Source organism: Candida albicans, chromosome 1 (assembly GCF_000182965.3).
Source record: "Candida albicans SC5314 chromosome 1, complete sequence".
Lineage (NCBI taxonomy): Eukaryota > Fungi > Ascomycota > Pichiomycetes > Serinales > Debaryomycetaceae > Candida > Candida albicans.
The window spans coordinates 242,655-261,307 of NC_032089.1; the positions used below are offsets into that span (position 1 = coordinate 242,655).

An 18,653-nucleotide genomic window follows, 5' to 3' on the forward strand; every position below is an offset into this window, starting at 1 on the left:
TCCAGAAGTTTTATTTCTCAACACGGGGTTTTTAGAATTAGTCATACGGTGTTCCCTACAACCTTTGCTCAGCGCCAAAAACACACATGAGACCAATAGACTCCATAGTTTCCAAGTTCAGAGTGCAAAAGCATACATCAAACCTTGCTGATAATCCGGCTGTTCTAAAACACCCAGAGGATATGCCAAAATTAACAAGTTGTCTAAGGTGTAGGAAATTAAAGAAAAAATGTGACAAGAGTACCCCACATTGTTTGAATTGTGAAAATGCAAATGAAGAGTGTACCTATGTGAAACGGAAACCAAGGCAAAGTAAGAACGGTAAGACAACGACCCTGGAATCTTCTCTAGATCCTCCTTCACCAATGGTGAATGAAACTTTTACAGGTTTTTCGTATCTTAACCAATCCCAACCTAATGATTTGTTTAGACATATACCATCAGCTACCACCAACACAAGCACAACTACATCTACCGTAGCAGCAGCAGTACCACCAACTACAAATACAAGCGAATCTGTATCATCATCTCGATCTCACACACCACCGATATTAAATTCAATCGATGCTAGAGCTCCCAATTTCCATTCGTACCCGAAACAAATTTCTAAAGTGCTAATTAGTGCTGTGGGTATTAAGACCAATTCAAATGTGAGTATCATTCCACCAATAGTAGATAAAGATTTGTTAACATCAATAATCGGTCTGTTTATGCAACACAATTATCGAATTTGTCCAGTGATACACAAGAAAGAATTTTTGGAGAATTTTCAAAAATTATTTAAAGAAGATGGAATCGTAGATTTAGATTCTCATCATGATCCCTATGAATTGTACATGGTTTTGGCAGTTGGAAGTACTGGTTTAGAACGTACAGGAATTATTAGCAGAGACAAAAAATTATCTGAATACTTTGTATCGATGGCCCTATCGCATGTTCATAATAATTTATCTACCAATAGTCTAACTAATGTGAGAAATTTGACATTGCTTGCACTATACTCATTTTTTAACCCAGCAGAATATACATCTTGGGAAATCATGGGTAAGTTGACAAGACTAGCTATTCATTTAGGAATGAATCACAAGATTCTGGATCAAGATGCAAGAAACTTGTCTTCCAAAGAAATTGAAATGAGATCAAGATTATTCTGGTCAGTCTATAATATAGATCGTTTGAGTTCTGTTTCACTTGGAAGACCAGTGGCACTTCAAGATGATGATATAAATGTCCCCTTCCCACAAGTTTTAGAAGAAGATGAGACAGAGGATATTGCTGTAAACCGGTTAGTGATCAATTTGCGTAGATTGGAAGGTAAAATCTTGAGAAGAGTCCATTCTGTCAACATTTACAAGAATTTTATTAACAAAGATAAACTGCAAGAAGAAGTTTGTCAGGAAATATTATCAGATTTACGTAAAGAGATTGAAGATTGGTATTACCAGGTCAAATCTGTTGATAATGCCAACACATCCGTCAGACAGTCAGTTTCTTTCCATTTACTGGTTCCTTGGTATACTGCAAGATATAACCACTTGTTAATCCTTTTGTATCGTCCTTCTTATTTAAATCCAAGACCATCACAAGACCTTCTTGATATTCTTGGTAAGTCATGTTTAGAGACATTGTCATATACTTATAAATTGTTCAAGGCCAAACTCTTACCGTTAAATTGGACCACTTTGTATCGTTTTTTGATGGTATGCACCACAATCCTTTATTGTTTGTGTAAATGGGCCATAGATCTCATGGAGTCGAAAACAGAAATTTGTTACTGTATTGAAATTTTCCAAGCATTTGGAAGTGACTGGATAGTTGCAAAGAAATGTGCTGAGGTGTTTAGAAAAATTGAAAACAAATTGCTAGAAATTACTTTATCAGACGGTCATGTTAGCGACATGGACAATTTGTCCAAAGAACTATTAGGTGCAAGCTCATCATATCATGAGATATTGAATGTTCATTCAGTTGATCTTTGTATCGATACTGATTTCATGTACAATTTTTGATTCCTTGTTATTTAGTATGTACTGTCTAATTAATTTATTTATTTTATTGTAGTATCCACAAATAGAATTGCAAATGCCTTGATTGTGTGCCTTATATATTCTTACTCTTGAAATGGTGCAACATGTGAAGAAACGGAACAACTACTCTAAAAATTATGTAATCAAGTCTATCATTTCCTAAACCCGTTTTCGCAGAACCTTCAGTTGTTAAAACGAAAGTTGGACTTTATAATTTTAACAATTCTAATCATTTAATGATACATTTACAAGCTGACATGTTATTTTGTTGTCATTCCGTCAGAATACCCAAGCTTGGATGTTTAACATCACTGTTGAACAAGCCATGTAGCACATCCCTTGAAAAGAATTAAAGTTATCGAACAATAAATCCTCACACTAACCATTTTTTTAGCACTTTTGCCACTCCTGCACCCTGCATCAACCAAACCAACGCATCATCAGAAGTTTTATCACACATCTAAGTCTACTTTTTTTTTGTTAGTTTATCTTTCATCTTCTTTTTGAATAATATAATACAGAATATGTCTGAATCTCAAACTGAAACTGCTGCTAGTACACCTTTAGTTTCTTCAATTGAGGACATTCCAGCGGAGCTAGTAGAACGAATCAAGGCTCGTATATTGGCCGAAGTCACTACTGAATTAAGAGATTCCAACAACGAAACAGAATCAAATTTTTCTGCAAGCGAAAGTGATGAAGCTATAAAGGAGAGCAATGAACATAATTATTTGGAGTTGATCAATGAATCAGAAAGAATAGAGAACCAGGACTCCGACTTGTCGCCTTCGAGCATGGGTTACCATACCATTACCCCTAGTTTCATTGACGTCAATAATCCTGCTGATTATGAAGTAGTTGAAGATTTCGATAGTTTTGCTATTTGGTCAGAGCATCAAAACCGGAAATTGTTGTCATTGTTCAATGACCTCCCCGTGTATGAACCAGATAATGGTGAAATTGTGGTTGAATGGATTTCAGCTTTCAATCGGTTTTTTGAATCGTACAGTGGTATCAAAAAAGCTGTTTTGGGCAGAGAAACGTTCAATTTTGAATCCGAGAAAGTCAAGGATATTCCAAGCACAGGCTATTGGTTGAAAAAGTGTATCGACTCCCTTGATGAAAGAATTGTAAGATTTCTTCAATCCAAAAAAGTGTCTGAGTATCCTATATGTAATCTGGAGAACGACATCCGATTGTCTAAAATATGGAACTGGCTTCATCATACTAGAGTCAATTTCAGCAGAGTATTTACTTCAAGATTAAGTACCATTGCTGGTTTTATCTATGGTCCAGGATACAAGAATAGGTTCAATGACGAGAACAGAAAGTTTATGAAGCATTCTTTTGACCCGATTAACAAGTTTCTCATTAAACTTGATCATGTGACCATAGGTATGAAGTATTATTTTGCGGTAAAAGAGTCTGTTGGTGATGTACTATGTCTGGTACTTAACAAACACTTTCAAATTTGGTTAGCAAGTGATTATCTTGGTACTCCATCTCTTGACGAAATCCTTCAAGAGTTCAGAGAGCATCCTTCCTATGAACCCAAATTGATTTCTCAAAGAGAGGCAGTTAATTCAGTTTTTGCTATTGTCAAAAGTGATAGAAGCAAGAAACAGATCAGAGCCGGTCGATTAAGGACCGTCAATTCTAGTGGTACACAATTGGGATCTCACCATATTAGTTTGGGGGCTACTTTGTCACGTAGAAGATATGCTGGTAAGAGTTTAAGAAGTTCAAGATGGAATAGAAGAGGCAGAATTTGATCATTAATTCACATCAAGTCTATATGGAAAGCTACTCTTTTCTAGTACCAAATAGGGTTCTAAATATTATATTATTTCCTTATTGTAAGCTTTCAAAAGTTAAATGTGAACAAAAATGTAGCTGCAATACTTTATGAATATAATTTTCATTACGATTTAAGATACAAAATTACATAAATTATTGACGTCCATTAGTCCTTTTTGTTTCTACTCCTCTTTAACATTAGATGACACTGTAGGTTCAGAACCGCTACTACTTCTTGTACCTGGATATATAGAAGTTTGATGAAGACTGGCTACACTTGCATTGGTCGAGTCCAAAAGAGTGTAATGTTCATCATCGTTGTTTAACAAACTTTTGGTTGGATTCTGTTGGTTAAGGAGTTTCTGTTGTTGTTGTTGTTGCTGCTGCATCATACCTGCTATGATATGACTTGAATAAGCTGTGGGACCGTGGCGGCGAAATCTTCTTCCTTCTATCCCATCTTTTGTTGCCGTTGTAGAAAGACAACTAGTTGTGGAGTTTCGTGAAAGTGGTCTTGAGAATGGATCTGTATAGTCCAGTGGCAGTGGAGCTGCAATGATATCATCGTCTCCTTCAGTATCTAATGATTCTGCATCGATTAAATCGTTCTGGTATTCCGACTCTGTGGAAACAAGTGACGAATTGGTTCCGTTGTAGTTGTTACTATCAAATCTAGATGTAGGCTTAGTTAATGTGCTATTCTCTAGGCTTTTTAAGTTCTTTGACGTTACACGGTGTTGGATCTGTGAAGAGGAAACATCTTCTAGTTGAACTCTTGGTAGATTTTGATTGTTGGTAGATGATGTAGACTGGGAAATACTCGAAACATCAGCACTGCTATTGTTGTTACTATCGAGGTTATACAATTCGTCAGGTGAGTCGAGATTTACCTTCCCACTATAAATAGATCGAACACTGGCTGCGGGATGTGACATATTTATGAACAGAATGTAATAATGAGTAGTTGATATCTTATTTTTAACGAAATTCAGGAAAAAGAGTTTGAAATGTTTAAAAATTTTGAACTAGAAATCATAAACTGATTCTGTTTCATAGAAAAAGCAAAAGTATTATGTAACAATTTTCAGCAAAGAGTTTGCACAATTGCCATTTTTTTCCCCAGTTAAAGTTAACATAGACAAAAAGATCAAACGTTTTTTTGTCTCTTAAAGATTGTAATAATAATACTAGTAATTGCAATTATATAGATAGAGTACTAACAATAATAATAATAAGTATGGTAGCAGTAGAAAGGGGGGAGAACATTGTAAATTGCACAAAACTAAAACTTATCATCACGCACTTTTCATTTCCTTCTTTCTTTCTTTCTCCTCCCACCATTGCTTTTCATCTTTGTTAGCTTGTTCATTTTTTTATTTGCATAGTCAAGCATTATCGCAAACTATTTGTTTTTACTTCTTATAATAATATTCTTCTCATTTGTTTCTCTTCTCAGGTGTTATATGGTTGTGCAGAAAAGATTTATCTGAACATAAGACTTTTTATTGCACGTACTGACTAGCTTTTACGAAAAACAGTGGCAAGTCCAGTTGATAGATAAGCTGCTTATCACCGGTATTATTCTCTTAGAAGTAAGGGCTTGCCATGGCAGATATAAATAATAATTTATGAGATTTCGAATTAAACTACATTGGTATTAGCACGGCTTGGTGAATCGTGCTAAGATAGATAATTCGTTCTGGTATCGCTAAGGAGTCTGAAGTATTCCTAGGTTTTATTAATTAGACATTATGACGGATAATATGTGTTGCTCTAACTTTCTATAGATTCGAAGCTAATTATCAGTATATAATAATTGTAAATAATAAGAGTATGAATGTTGTTCTAAGAAAAGTAGTATATAATAGAGAATAATAAAATAGCAATAATAAAGGATTCGTCGAACTCTCTGAATTGAATTCGAAAGGACTGCACATAAAATATTCCAGATCCTGTTTTACAACAAGTCTCGGGCTTATCTTGATTCACTCCGCTCTCCTCCGATATCAAACCGCGGATGTGACACATAACTCCACACACATGTGCTATAAATTTGTGTTGATGTCTGTTGGCGTTATGGGGTTAACCCCAGGTAATTTCGTGGACTGTGCACATGACTTATATAGATATATATAGCTGGACAATTTCCCCACTCGACCTCGAGTCGCAGAAAAGGAATTGAGGAACTTTCTAAAAATATATAATACATTCTAGGCGCTCTATAACAAAAGTCGTACAGTGTCGCTCTTTTTTTTCACTCTTGATATTAACCACAACTGAGGATAGATAACACCTTTCACAAGTCACTACCAAAGTATACAACTTTCTATCGCTGTCATGTCAATTGAAATCAAGTATAGTAATTTAGGTGAATCTGGTCTCAAAATTTCCCCATTGATTGTTGGATGTTTAACTTTTGGTTCCAAACAGTGGGCCGAATGGGTCATTGAAGATGAAGATGAAGTTTTCACTATTTTAAAGAAGTGTTACGATGCTGGATTGCGTACATTTGATACTGCTGATAGTTATTCAAACGGTAAGTCAGAGGAATTGCTTGGAAAATTTATCAAAAAATTTAACATCCCAAGAGATAGAATTGTGATATTGAGTAAAGTTTACTATAGTGTTGAACCTAATACTGGAAGATACTCATTAGCGGATACCTCAGGTTTCAAAGAAATGGACTATGCCAATAGCAAAGGGTTATCTCGGAAACATATATTCGATGCTGTCGAAGCATCTGTCAAAAGATTGGGGACCTATTTAGATGTTTTCCAGATCCATAGATTGGATGAAGAAACACCAAAGAAAGAAATAATGAGGACTTTGAATGATGTGGTCGATCAAGGACTTGCCAGATACATTGGTGCCTCATCTATGAGAGCGGTTGATTTTGCCCAATTGCAATTTATTGCTGAACAAAATGGTTGGCATAAATTTATCAGTATGCAAAATTACTATAATTTGATTTATAGAGAAGAAGAAAGAGAAATGATTCCATTTTGCCAAACCAACTATTTGAGTAAAGTTGGGATCATTCCTTGGTCTCCACTTGCTAGAGGGGTTTTGGCCCGTTCACTTGGCGCTGTTTCCAAAAACTCCAGAGAGAAGTTAGATCAGGAGCGATTCAAAATATTGGGGTTGGACGCTTTATCGGAGGCTGACCAAGAAATTATTCAAAGAGTTGAAAAAGTTGCCAAAGACCACAATGTGAGTATGGCTGTTGTTGCTACAGCTTGGGTTATAGGAAAAGGTTTTAATCCAATTGTTGGACTTTCCTCTGTTAAAAGAGTTGATGATATTTTGCAAGCATTAAAATTCAAATTAACCAAGGAAGAAGAAAAGTTTTTGGAAGAGCCATATGTTCCTAAGAATGTCACTGCATAAGTAATTTGCTTTGTAAATCATAGTCTATGTGTTTGAATAGAGTATGTAGACCAGGGGTTGGCTTACAACAGCTCTATATATAGAATCCTATAGAATTTTTAAAAGATTTTTTTTTTCTGATTTCTCCAAGCCCCTGGTGATTGAGAAAATTTCTCCAGCAAAAATTGCTTGCAACAATTTGCTTTTTTTTTGCATAATTACTACCATCAGCAGCTTACATATCTGTATTATTCAAAAATGTTATCAAGAGTTGCTAGATGCTCAAGAACTTTAAACCAAGTAACCAGAAATGGCCAAAGCGGTTTATTTTCAGCTGTATTGAGAACTTCTATTCGTCAAAACTCAACCGACTCACCAGCATCAAACAATGCTAATGAAATTTATACCAAACTTTCTGATACCAAGGATCCTCAACGCAACCAATTTTTCCAATATACTTGGGGATCTTGGTTGACTAATGACAAGTCCAAAAAGAAACAGAGAGAAACTACATTTTCTATTGAAGGGTTGACCTTATTTATCGATAGAATCAATCAATTGGAATCAAAACTCGCCCAACCAAAAAGTTTGGAAGGTGCATTTGTGTTGGCTAACAATAAGGAATTATTAGGCTCAACTAAGGACAAAGTTATTGTCAGATCAATTGCCTCGATACATGAGGGTAAACATCACCGTGTTTACAAAATCACTTTGAACACCGGTAAAGAATTGGTCTTACGTATTCCTTATAAATTGGACTCCGATGTCGCAATTGCTTCTAAATTGAAAAGTGAAGTAGCAACTACAGATTTCTTAAAATTGAAATTAGGTTTGAATGTACCAAGAGTTTTGGCATACGGTGTGGATTCCAATAACGAAATCAAGAGTCCATTTATTTTACAAGAATTTATTTCTGGAGAATTGTTAATGAAAAAATGGCATCCATTGTTGCCAGATTCCGAGGAAACCAACAAACGCTTACATGAAGTAATTGATCCAATTGCCCAGTTTCAAAACAAAATACTAAGTGTGACATTTAATAAATTCGGATCATTGTATTTCCATGATGATGTTGAAGGTTCCTTGCAAAATGATGTACCTTATGAAGGTGAAACTGATTCGGCATTATCAAATCGTTGGAGAATTGGACCAAGTGTTGAAAGACAATTTACCAGAAATAAGAACAAGTTGCAACAATCCATTATTGACCAATACAATGGTCCTTGGGATGCTTCAAACCCAACTGCGGTGTTAGAATCAGTGGCTGATATTGAGTTGGAAAATGCAAAAAGCAAACTCTCTTTGATCAACGCTGATGCTGGAGCTAATGAGAATGATAGAGCTTTGATCACTAAACAAATTAAAACTTTTGAAAACTTGAAGAAAATTTCTCCACAATTGATTAACGATAAATCAAAATCAATCATGAATGTTGAAGAGTTATTCAAACCAAGATTGTACATACCAGATTTAGATCCTTTGAATGTTATCCAACACTCGGAAACCGAAAACTATTTCATTGATTTCGAAGGTTCCACCATCAAGCCATTTATTTTGACTAGTTACCCAAAATTTGTTGCTTATCAAGGCGCTAAAATCTACAATTTAGAAGAAGACGTTCCGGGATACAAAGAGATGGAAGAATTGGAAAAACAACAATACGAGTTTATGTATTATAAGACCAGAAATGAAAGAATGTGGGAATTTGAATTGAATAAATATAGACATGATTTGATTGCTATTGCTTCTCCTCACATTAAGGTTTTGAAAAGTCCATATTTACAAGCCTTGGATGTGAAGAACGGCAAAGATTATTTGTATGTTGAAGGGTCCATTGTCCAATTACAAGCCATGTGGGAAGCCTATGTCGCCAACGAACTTGTCAATTCCAAGGACACTAAATTCCCAATAGAATATACAGCTGAATATTTGGATCAACATCAGCAGGAATTGAGTGATTACCAATTGGAAACCGTGTCCAGTCCATTTTCAGCAACTGGAGGTTGGATCCCGCAAGATATGTTTGACACTTTAAAAGCACAGGGTATTCTTGTTGAGACCAAGGATGGTAATTATAAAGTTGAAACCGAAAAGGTGTTAGAAAACCCACCTGCCCAACCTGAAGAAAAATAAACACCCAGTATAATAGCTTGTATATATTGTTATTTTTTTCTCTTGACATTCCGTTTATTTATAAATACTTTCTAGCCAACTGTTTGATTTTCAAATCGAAATCTGGTGATACAATCGCATCATCGACATTGTAGAAAGGGTTCATTAAACACTTTGTATATAACTCATTAACTTCTTGGAAAAACTGTTTGATTGTGCTTTCCTCCTTTGAGTTGTAACAAAGAATAAATTTAACTTGACTTTGTAGAACATATGCATTTATAGATAAGCCATAGAATTGATCTATTTTGCCCAAGTTCAATACATTAGTGGTGAATGCTTGGTCATCAATAAGATCTAAAGATGAGTTGGCAATAAACGGGAGTAATTCTTTCGTTGATTGGGGGAATTGCGATTTTCCTGGCACATTATCAGTTGTGGAAATGTTGGCACTTTTAAACGAAGAAAATTCTAATTCATACAAAGGATTATCTTTAGTTCCAATAATGGAGAAATAATAAGATGAAGACATTTATTTGAATTTTTAATAGAACGAAACAGAAATAGGAGGTTTTCAAAGGTTTCTATAGTTTCTCTGCTTCTTTTGTTAAGTAAAACGGCGAGGAAACTTGTACAACAACAGTTACAGATCAGGCAAAGAAAAAAAAAATTCAACCCACAGGGTCAGTTAAGTTAGTTGTCTGGATAAATTGGCAACACTAACAAAAAAAATTCTGGTCGTGTGAAACACAGATGTAAGAATGGTCTGAGGTTGTTTTTATTTTCGCTGAATTGGTACATAGACAACTCACACATTTAAGTCGCATGGTATGAATGCATAAAAGTAAGTAATGGAACTGGCTCCCTCGCTCGCTCGCTCACTCGTTCTATTGTCAGATAAACAAGAGAAAGGAAAAAAAATAAAAAGGAAACAAAAGGGCAAAAACAAAAAAAAAAAGAATCAGGAGTCAGGAGGCATATAACATCTACATATCGTATCATATTAAATTAAATTAAAATATAAGCTCATTAGGCTTGGTTTATTTATACTTTAAGACTAAATCTGATTGGTAACCTTGAAATTTTCCTTGAATCCCTTTGAGAAAGTTAAAAAAAAAAGAATTAGATAAAATTTACTCATTTTCAAAGAACAAAACAATACTTAGTTTTTAGCCATACATACAAATAAATCACAGGGACAATGCTGATTACCTTAAATTCCCTGGCTCAACAGAATGGTAATTTATGGGACCCAATAAAGCCCAACTTTATATTTTCGTCCAACATTTCTAGCAAGATCTACAATCTAATACATGCTCCGAGAAAGGGAAATCAATCTCCATACGTGATAAAGATAAATATTCAACTAAACAATTTGGTATCAAGAAACAAATCTATGAAGTTGTCTGATTTGCAAGACTTGATAAACATCCATTCCAATAAACACTATATCTTGCGTATTTTAAAACAGGAGAGTTGGGAATACAAACCATCAGAAGAAATATTCATTGTAACCGTGAAATTAATCCTACTAGACTGTTCAAAAGAAGCTATCGAGTTTGAGCAGAATGAAAGCTATACAATATTGAAGCAATGCCAATTTATGGATGAAATTGAATCTTATATTAAAAAGATATACCTCAAGTACTCAGAAGAGGAATATCTGGCCTATGATATTAGTGATTCCACTATAGAGTGCAGTGAAAGTGAAGATAACGGTGAATTATTCGGCAGATATCTTGAACCGCTAAAATCAAATGATACTTTGATTGATGAATTCAAAAAGATATTCCATGACATAAGTGATGAAGAGAAATCATTCAAGCATAATCATGATTTTATTGAGAATATAAGCAATTTAAGACACAATGACGATGACGAGGAAGATATTGTTGAAGAAGAACTGCCAAATATTGACGTTAAAGAAAAAAATTCTTCACTTTCACCTGAAACACCATTTATGGCCAAACCAGAAAATGGTGCATTACGTTTGGATGACTTGATTGAAGTTAGTTGTGAAAACGAAGATGATTTCGAACTTCAAAATATCCCAAACCCATCTCTAGAGTTGCCAGTTTCACCATCAAAACATGGATTTGCTGAAGATGATGAAGTCATCAAGATTTCCAGACAGCTGCCATTCCATTCCCCAACCAAAGCAAGAAGAGCAAATGATTTATCTCGAAGGACCTCAAATACTTCATTCTCGATGATTAGTGATGAAAGATATGGTCTAGAGTATGCTTACAATTCCCATAACGAAGACGTGCCTTCATTTATTAAAGAAAATAAAAAATTCAAATTTATTAAAGTTGGCAAAGTTCAAAAATTTGTCAATCTTTTCGAAGAACAGAAAAACCAAAAGGAACCTGTTACTTCTTCTCGGCCCAGCAGTAGAATTGCTAGCAGAGTTACTAGTAGAACTGCAAGCAGAACCGCTAGCAGAACAGTTTCTAGATCTGCTAGCATGGAAAGAGTTATCTAACCAATTATCACTTGGGCACACCCTCCCCCATTTCCTCTCACCACAATGTAATCTTATGTACTATACGTAGGCAAAAACCCAAAATTTGAAACGTAGTTTATGAAATGTATAATTATTGTTGTTATTATTACTCGTCGTATTTTTCATTTCGATAAATGTTGTAATTCTTAATTTAGTTATTCTTTGTTCATGTCAGTTTCAAATTCAGCGATTTTATCAGTTAACAAATTAAATTGTGTAAACATGATATCTATTTCCTCTTGTTTCCATTCAAATTTCTCTTGTGTCACTTTGATGCTATTTAATACCCAAATTTCTTTAAGATTACGTGAAATACTAATTAAATCTTGACATAATCGGATAATTTGAATACAATTATTTTCCATAGCCAAACTTTCCATTGATAATATCTCAGTGGTTTTATTTGCATCTTGTAGGTTCTCAAATATATTGGTAAATTTTACTATTATTGTCTCAATTATAGAATCAATTTTTTGTAACAATGATATTGACTTGGGTTGCATATTGTGGATGTATAACGTTGGCTAAATGCTGTGTTGGTAAGATTGTTTATGGGTGGAAATCAGAGAAAGTATTTCTTTTTTTTTTTGGTTAGAGTTTTTCGTTTTGAGGGTGTTCAAGAATTTGTCCCACCCAGATCAAATATCAAGATTGCAAAATATTATCATTTTTTAATTAACAACACCAACATACACACACACACACAACTACCAAACTATAAACTTTAGTATTCTAAAAATCAATTTCACAATATATCTCAAAAATTTATAAATGTTCACCACAATCCATATTACTCTCAACAAAACAACAATAATGTTCTCAAGACACGAATACAAAATCTTGTAAATCAAACCAACATTGTGAGAATGTTCACCTTTTCTTTTCAGTATGGCCTTTTTAAAGATATTCTTATTCAATGAGAAATCCAATTGATCTAGTTTCTCAGTAATCTTTCTCAAATCAAGAGACAAAGAAGCATTAATTTCTGAGATAGATCTATCACTAGAACTTAATAACGTATCAATCTTGACCGAATATACATCATTCACCATATGAATGACTGATTTTATCTCTTCCATAAATCCAAGATACAATTGTTCATAAGCAGGTAAATGTTCATCATTGATTTGCGACATGCATAATAAAATCTCGTACACCGACTTTTTTGTAATATGTTGAACTTTCCCATCTACACGTTCCAAATACCGAGGATATGTCATTGTTAAATAGTTGGTTCGCAAGTTCATGAATTGATGGAAATATTCCAAGTTTGCAACTATGTTTTGAAATTCCATTTCCCGTTCATCGAAAATCACAGCACATTTGACTTGATCTATTTCTTCTATTTTGTCACGATTGGTTATCTCGTTATCAGTATCTTCTTCTTCAAGAATTACTCCATCAGGGTCAGAGCTAGAACGATTGTGTGAATGTGAGCTCGTGCTTTCTCTTTTCTCAAAGGGTAAAAACTCAACTTCTTTAATGGAAGGTTTGATATCATCCTTGTCTTCATCGTCAAAAAATGTACCTTTTATGTTTGGAGCAGGACTAGTTGGTTCAATATTAATTTTTGGCAATGAAACTTCTGATGCTGGTAAATCAAGCTCATCGTCTTCTGGCGTGAGTGGTGGAAGTTTTTTGAACATTTGCCTTGCCAAGGGGTCTGCTACTGTCCCACTCCTTGTTGTATCTGTCGGAACAATCTCATTTACCACATTAGATGAGCTGGAAGAATCGCCTGCATTCCCATTACCAGTAGACCCAGGTCCACCAATATAAAACTTTTTCATTTTCTTTCTAATCTTTCTTTTATGAGGTGATTTCGAACGTGTAATACGAAATTTATGAAAATCACTATCTGAACTCGAGCCTTCATTGGAAGGTACCCCATTGTGATTTCTGGATTCAATGGCAATATCAATACCTGATTCTTCTTCTTCGTCCTGGTCTTCTTCGTTTTCTGTTGTCTTGTGTGAGGCTTCAATTTCACCATGCTTTCCATGATGCTTATGATTCCTTAACACAAATAATTTGCTTTTATCTTTTTCAGAATATTCAGGCGTCTGAGCATGGTTTGGGAACCACAAATTCCCCTTTGCATCTCTGAGTTCATGCCAATAGTTCACTCGCCAGCGAGAATCTCCCACAAACTCATTCAAATCAATGGCCCACATCATTTTCCAATGTTTCTTTCTGTGACCAGGTATAGCACTGTTTTCATGTTTGTGATGTGCATTATGTTTACTAAACACGTTACATGCCAAGGGAATGGTTTGCATGGATATTATTGCCTGTGCATGTTCATTGTATTTATTTCTCAATTTTCGATTTCTTAGAATTTGTAGTGGATTGTAAACCCCTTCAACTCCTAGATGCTCATTATTATCTTGATGATTCTCGGCCCACTCGTAAATTCTTTGGATGTATAAATACTTGACTGCAAGGGTGGTTTTGACTTTCTCTGCTCTGATTAGGGTCCCACGCGAAATCTTTATTTTTGATGCAATGCTCCCATCACCTGTCTTGCCTGATATGTCGGTTTTCTGATCAATAACATTGTATTCAGCATTTAGTAGTTTCCGTGTATCTAGAAAAATAGACGTCAACTCGCCAGCTTTTTTCAATTCTTCTTTTGAAATTTGTGTTTTTGTAAAGTCTTTTGAACTTTCTCGTTGTCGGGTAGGCACTCGTGGTATATACGAGGGTGTTTCTTCACCTGTCAAGTTAAATGTGTTGCTAAAATCTAAATTGAAATCATTAAACGATTTGTGTTTTCTTTCGCCACCGCTATTTCTATTGATTGCTTTGGTTTTAGGGATCTTTGATTTGGGCAGTTCTGATTCTGATTTGGCGGGAGACGACGATGATGTTATATTATTTGCCTCAGTACTTTCAAGTTGAGCTAATCGTAATTGTGATGATACCACTCGTTTGTTTTTAGTTGATTCAGTGGTGCTAGGCAATGAAACGTTCCTCGACATCTAAGTAGATAATATGACAAAGCCTCGTGCCTAATGAAAACTAATTGGATCAAATAATAGTAAACGTTTATGCTGTCTGGTGTAACGAAATATTGGGAACTTTTATCTATCTTCTTTTGTTCTATTCTAAAAAAATTGGAAGTATTAAAAAAAATTATCTTAATCACTGTTGCACATTCAAGTTTTTAACATTTGAAAAGCTCTTGTAAATGTTGGTGTAATAGATTAATGTTGTTGAGTAATAAACTATTTGCTGGTGACAATACTACCCACAACTTGGCGCATTGTTAGGTACAATAATTCTGCAAACAAATTTTCAGAGACGGCCGTTTTGTGTATCTTATATTATCGCCTAGTAGTGAGAAGAAGATGAAACTATGAGGGCGAAAGAAAAAAAAATTTATAAACGAACGACAGACCCGAGATAAAACTTTGTTCACGGTAACCCCCTAATCCTTGTTTGTTCATTAATCAGAGATGTCAATTAAATTTGTTAAGTCATCTAAAGATTTTGAAGGTTATTTGAAAAACAATACCCATCTCGTATTGAATTTCACTGCCTCTTGGTGTGGTCCTTGTCAAGCAATCAAACCTGTAATTGATCAAGCTTACGGACAATTTCAAAATGTTGAAATTGTGAGAATTGATTTAGATAGTCAACGTGAGTTAGCATCGAAATACAACATTACATCTGTTCCTACATTTGTGTTTCTCGAAACAGGGAAAGAAGTTGACCGTATCCAAGGTGCCAATCCTCAAGCATTGATTACGAAGTTGCAAGAGTTTAACACTAAAGCAAATGGACAAAAGAGAAGAGGCAATGGTACGGCTAGTGAAGACTTGATTACTCAAAATAGTAGTCTAAAAGATATAAAACCATTGATTCCTAAAAACTTTGAAATATTGAATGCCACTATAGATTATAGTGGATACGAAGTTTTAAACTGTTTACCATTGTACAAAGACTCGAAAACAAAGCATGTTGTAAGCTTGGATAATACAGATAAATCCGCAGTTATATCAGATTCAGATTCTCAATTGCTTTTTTATATTCCCTTCTTGAACATTTCCAAAATTTATTCGATTTTGGTAAAAGTGAAATCTACTAAAACGTACAAAGAAGTTGACGAAAGTGCATTGGATGTCGACAGTGACGACTTGGATGAAATTCAACCACCTAATTTAATTAAAGTGTGGTGCAACACTCAATCCATCTTATCTTTTGATGAAGCTAGTGCTGATACAAGTGCTCCACATATTGAAAAAGTATCCACTAACGATGAAGAGCAATGGTTGGATATTAAATTCAAATTTGTTAGGTTCCAGAATGTTCAAAATTTGACTATTTTCGTTGATGGTGAAGACGAAGATTATCACACAGTTATTGAGAAAATAGTCATTGTCGGTGTCAATGGCGAAAGTAAAGAGCAAGGAAAGATAAATCAAATAGATGATGAATAGACAAAGTAGGTTAAAGATATAAGAAACTTAAATAATGTGTTTCTTTTGTATAACTCTCATGCCGTATATCCCGGTTAAACCCCATTGATGGCGTGTTTCCACGGAATTAGCTTTTGCAGATGTGGATTGTTCCCATTTTTACAACCCGCAGCGGGTGGTGCTGGTGGTAGTGGCGCTTGCTGCGACAAATGTCGTCCGTCCATAGTTTCAACGACAAAAATAAAACCTCTCATAGTTAAAATTTGTAAGTCTGCCAGTGCCTCAAGCAAGTTTTTCTTTTTGTTTTTTTTTCCGTTGAAAGTTTTCATTTCATTTCTGTTACACCAAAATATCATTTTAGTTCTCTCATGTACTTTATTGTTCAATCATCATCTTCACAGGTTTAATAAATTTGTGAATTTTTGCTTATTACTTGCCCTCCTTCTCCTGAGCTCCACTTGATTACTTTTTTTATTTTTTCTTTTCTATTATATTTAAATTTCTCCTTACTTTCATTACAACTATTCTTTTTGGAAAAATATACTTATACAGATACTTGTTAATAATCTATTCAGTATTGGTTTTGGAAAAAAAATAATTAAAAATTATTATTCTTACATTCAACAGGTTCCCCATTTGTTCAATTAGTTGGAATTTTTTTTTAAAGGAAAAATTTTCAGGAAATTACATATAAAGACCATTTATTTTTTTTCTTTTCTTTTTCCCACTTTGCCTTTGGCCCTTTTAGCAGCAACCAATAATCATGAACTTTCTAATTAGAAACACTATTATTGGTCAGACATGCAATTCCAAACAAATATTCTACAAGCATGCTAGAACGTTGGCTATCAAATCGTCATTGACCAGTTCTATAAGATATCCCTTGCAGCCAAGTTTACACAACAATCTCAATGCCAACACAATCAATTTCCCGTTGGTGAAATCGTTCATAAGACACAACTCAAGCAAACCGCAGAAGTCATTACTGCTGCCTGAACAAATAAAGGAAAAAGCATTAGAGACGCTAGAAAAATCACCAGCTACTGAATTAGTACACAAGACAGCAGAGGAACCAAAAAAATCTATTTGGGAAAAAGTCAAGCATGAGGCAAAGCATTATTGGGACGGTACAAAATTGTTGGGATACGAAGTCAAAGTGTCAACTAAGTTATTGCTCAAATTGATGGCAGGTTATGAATTATCACGTAGAGAATCGAATCAGTTGCAAAGAACAATTGTTGATGTTGTCAGATTAGTCCCATTCGCCATGTTTGTTATTATACCATTTGCAGAATTATTGTTGCCTATTGCCTTGAAGATATTTCCAAACTTGTTGCCTTCAACGTATGAGTCTACTGTTGACAGACAGAAGAAATTGGCTAAATTGAAGAAAACCAGAAAGGCTGCTTCTGAGTTTATTAAAAATACTATGGCTGAGAGTGGCGGTTTGAAATTACTGAAAAAAATCACTGACCAAGAAAGAGAAAATTTTGTGCAATTTTTCCACTGTATTTCCATGGGTAAGAACCCAGATCGTCAGCAATTGATTCAAGTTGCAAGATTATTTAAGAACGATCAAGTTTTGGATAACTTGTCTCGTCCTCAATTGGTTGCCATGTGTAATTATATGAACTTGAGACCTTTTGGTACTGATTCGATTTTAAGATACCAAATTAGACATCGTTTGTTGAACATTATCAAAGACGATAAGGTTATTGATTACGAAGGGGTCGACAGTTTGTCTATACTTGAATTGCAATTGGCATGTCTGCAGCGTGGTATCAAAACAAGTGATAAGTCTCCTGCTAGATTGAGAGATGATTTGGAAACATGGTTGGACTTACGTTTGAGACAGAAAATCCCAAGTACCTTGTTAATTTTGTCTAGTGCATACACGTATGGAGATAAAGGGAATTCCATTGAGTCATATTACGATGCATTATTGGCTGTGTTGTCCTCTATTCCTGACGAAGTGTATAATGTTGCCAAATTGGAATTATCTGACGACTCTAAATTGAAATTGAACATTTTGAAAGAACAAGAAGAAATGATTGAAGAAGAAAATGAAAGAGAAAAGGACACTGTTACTAAAGTTAAAGATAAGATCAAATTAGATGATTATGAAGAGACTGCAAGTGAGGGAATAAAAATTGAGGCTGATGATCCTGTAGAAGGTAAAAATGGCAATGAAACACAAAAGAAAGAAGAACTGTCAAGTACCAAGGAATCCAACCAAGATAAAGTATCGACATCCAAAGAACCAACTAAGAAGGAAGAAGTTAAGGTTTAAAAAAGATGAACTAGAATTATGATTTGACACGATGTTGTAAGATTTTAGAAACGAAACCAAACCAAGCCAATAAACAAAAACAAAAAAAATACTCATCAAAACTTTTATCTGTTTATAGAGAATACGATTTTATA

At 34.6% G+C, this 18,653-nt stretch overlaps 11 protein-coding genes across 11 annotated transcripts, besides 1 other annotated feature; 7 read left to right on the plus strand and 4 right to left on the minus strand. All coding sequences in view use genetic code 12, as the record gives it.

Moving 5' to 3' along the window:
- Positions 1-86: 86 nt before the first annotated feature.
- On the plus strand, positions 87-2,009 carry STB5 (Stb5p; the record flags this gene model as incomplete). The annotated part of the gene is made up of 1 exon (XM_713038.1): positions 87-2,009. The coding sequence occupies one exon, from the start codon at positions 87-89 to the stop codon at positions 2,007-2,009; it is 1,923 nt and encodes a 640-aa protein (XP_718131.1).
- Positions 2,010-2,551: 542 nt separating this feature from the next.
- On the plus strand, positions 2,552-3,799 carry CAALFM_C101210WA (uncharacterized protein; the record flags this gene model as incomplete). The annotated part of the gene is made up of 1 exon (XM_713039.1): positions 2,552-3,799. The coding sequence occupies one exon, from the start codon at positions 2,552-2,554 to the stop codon at positions 3,797-3,799; it is 1,248 nt and encodes a 415-aa protein (XP_718132.1).
- Positions 3,800-4,006: 207 nt separating this feature from the next.
- On the minus strand, positions 4,007-4,759 carry CAALFM_C101220CA (uncharacterized protein; the record flags this gene model as incomplete). The annotated part of the gene is made up of 1 exon (XM_713040.1): positions 4,007-4,759. The coding sequence occupies one exon, from the start codon at positions 4,757-4,759 to the stop codon at positions 4,007-4,009; it is 753 nt and encodes a 250-aa protein (XP_718133.1).
- A 783-nt stretch (positions 4,760-5,542) lies between these two features.
- Positions 5,543-5,789: a long terminal repeat ((iota-1b) Long terminal repeat (LTR); about 251 bp long, 13 copies per genome).
- A 372-nt stretch (positions 5,790-6,161) lies between these two features.
- Positions 6,162-7,211, plus strand: IFD3 (Ifd3p; the record flags this gene model as incomplete). The annotated part of the gene is made up of 1 exon (XM_713041.1): positions 6,162-7,211. One exon carries the CDS (start codon positions 6,162-6,164, stop codon positions 7,209-7,211), a length of 1,050 nt encoding a protein of 349 aa, XP_718134.1.
- A 237-nt stretch (positions 7,212-7,448) lies between these two features.
- Positions 7,449-9,323, plus strand: CAALFM_C101250WA (uncharacterized protein; the record flags this gene model as incomplete). The annotated part of the gene is made up of 1 exon (XM_713042.2): positions 7,449-9,323. The coding sequence occupies one exon, from the start codon at positions 7,449-7,451 to the stop codon at positions 9,321-9,323; it is 1,875 nt and encodes a 624-aa protein (XP_718135.2).
- Positions 9,324-9,381: 58 nt separating this feature from the next.
- TRS20 (TRAPP subunit) lies at positions 9,382-9,834 on the minus strand (the record flags this gene model as incomplete). Its single annotated transcript, XM_713044.1, has 1 exon — positions 9,382-9,834. The coding sequence occupies one exon, from the start codon at positions 9,832-9,834 to the stop codon at positions 9,382-9,384; it is 453 nt and encodes a 150-aa protein (XP_718137.1).
- A 669-nt stretch (positions 9,835-10,503) lies between these two features.
- On the plus strand, positions 10,504-11,787 carry CTA9 (Cta9p; the record flags this gene model as incomplete). Its single annotated transcript, XM_713045.2, has 1 exon — positions 10,504-11,787. One exon carries the CDS (start codon positions 10,504-10,506, stop codon positions 11,785-11,787), a length of 1,284 nt encoding a protein of 427 aa, XP_718138.2.
- Positions 11,788-11,963: 176 nt separating this feature from the next.
- On the minus strand, positions 11,964-12,311 carry MED22 (Med22p; the record flags this gene model as incomplete). Its single annotated transcript, XM_713047.2, has 1 exon — positions 11,964-12,311. The coding sequence occupies one exon, from the start codon at positions 12,309-12,311 to the stop codon at positions 11,964-11,966; it is 348 nt and encodes a 115-aa protein (XP_718140.2).
- A 204-nt stretch (positions 12,312-12,515) lies between these two features.
- Positions 12,516-14,789, minus strand: CAALFM_C101290CA (uncharacterized protein; the record flags this gene model as incomplete). The annotated part of the gene is made up of 1 exon (XM_713048.2): positions 12,516-14,789. The coding sequence occupies one exon, from the start codon at positions 14,787-14,789 to the stop codon at positions 12,516-12,518; it is 2,274 nt and encodes a 757-aa protein (XP_718141.2).
- Positions 14,790-15,266: 477 nt separating this feature from the next.
- CAALFM_C101300WA (uncharacterized protein) lies at positions 15,267-16,250 on the plus strand (the record flags this gene model as incomplete). The annotated part of the gene is made up of 1 exon (XM_713049.2): positions 15,267-16,250. One exon carries the CDS (start codon positions 15,267-15,269, stop codon positions 16,248-16,250), a length of 984 nt encoding a protein of 327 aa, XP_718142.1.
- Positions 16,251-16,992: 742 nt separating this feature from the next.
- On the plus strand, positions 16,993-18,519 carry MRS7 (Mrs7p; the record flags this gene model as incomplete). The annotated part of the gene is made up of 1 exon (XM_713051.1): positions 16,993-18,519. One exon carries the CDS (start codon positions 16,993-16,995, stop codon positions 18,517-18,519), a length of 1,527 nt encoding a protein of 508 aa, XP_718144.1.
- Positions 18,520-18,653: the final 134 nt, after the last annotated feature.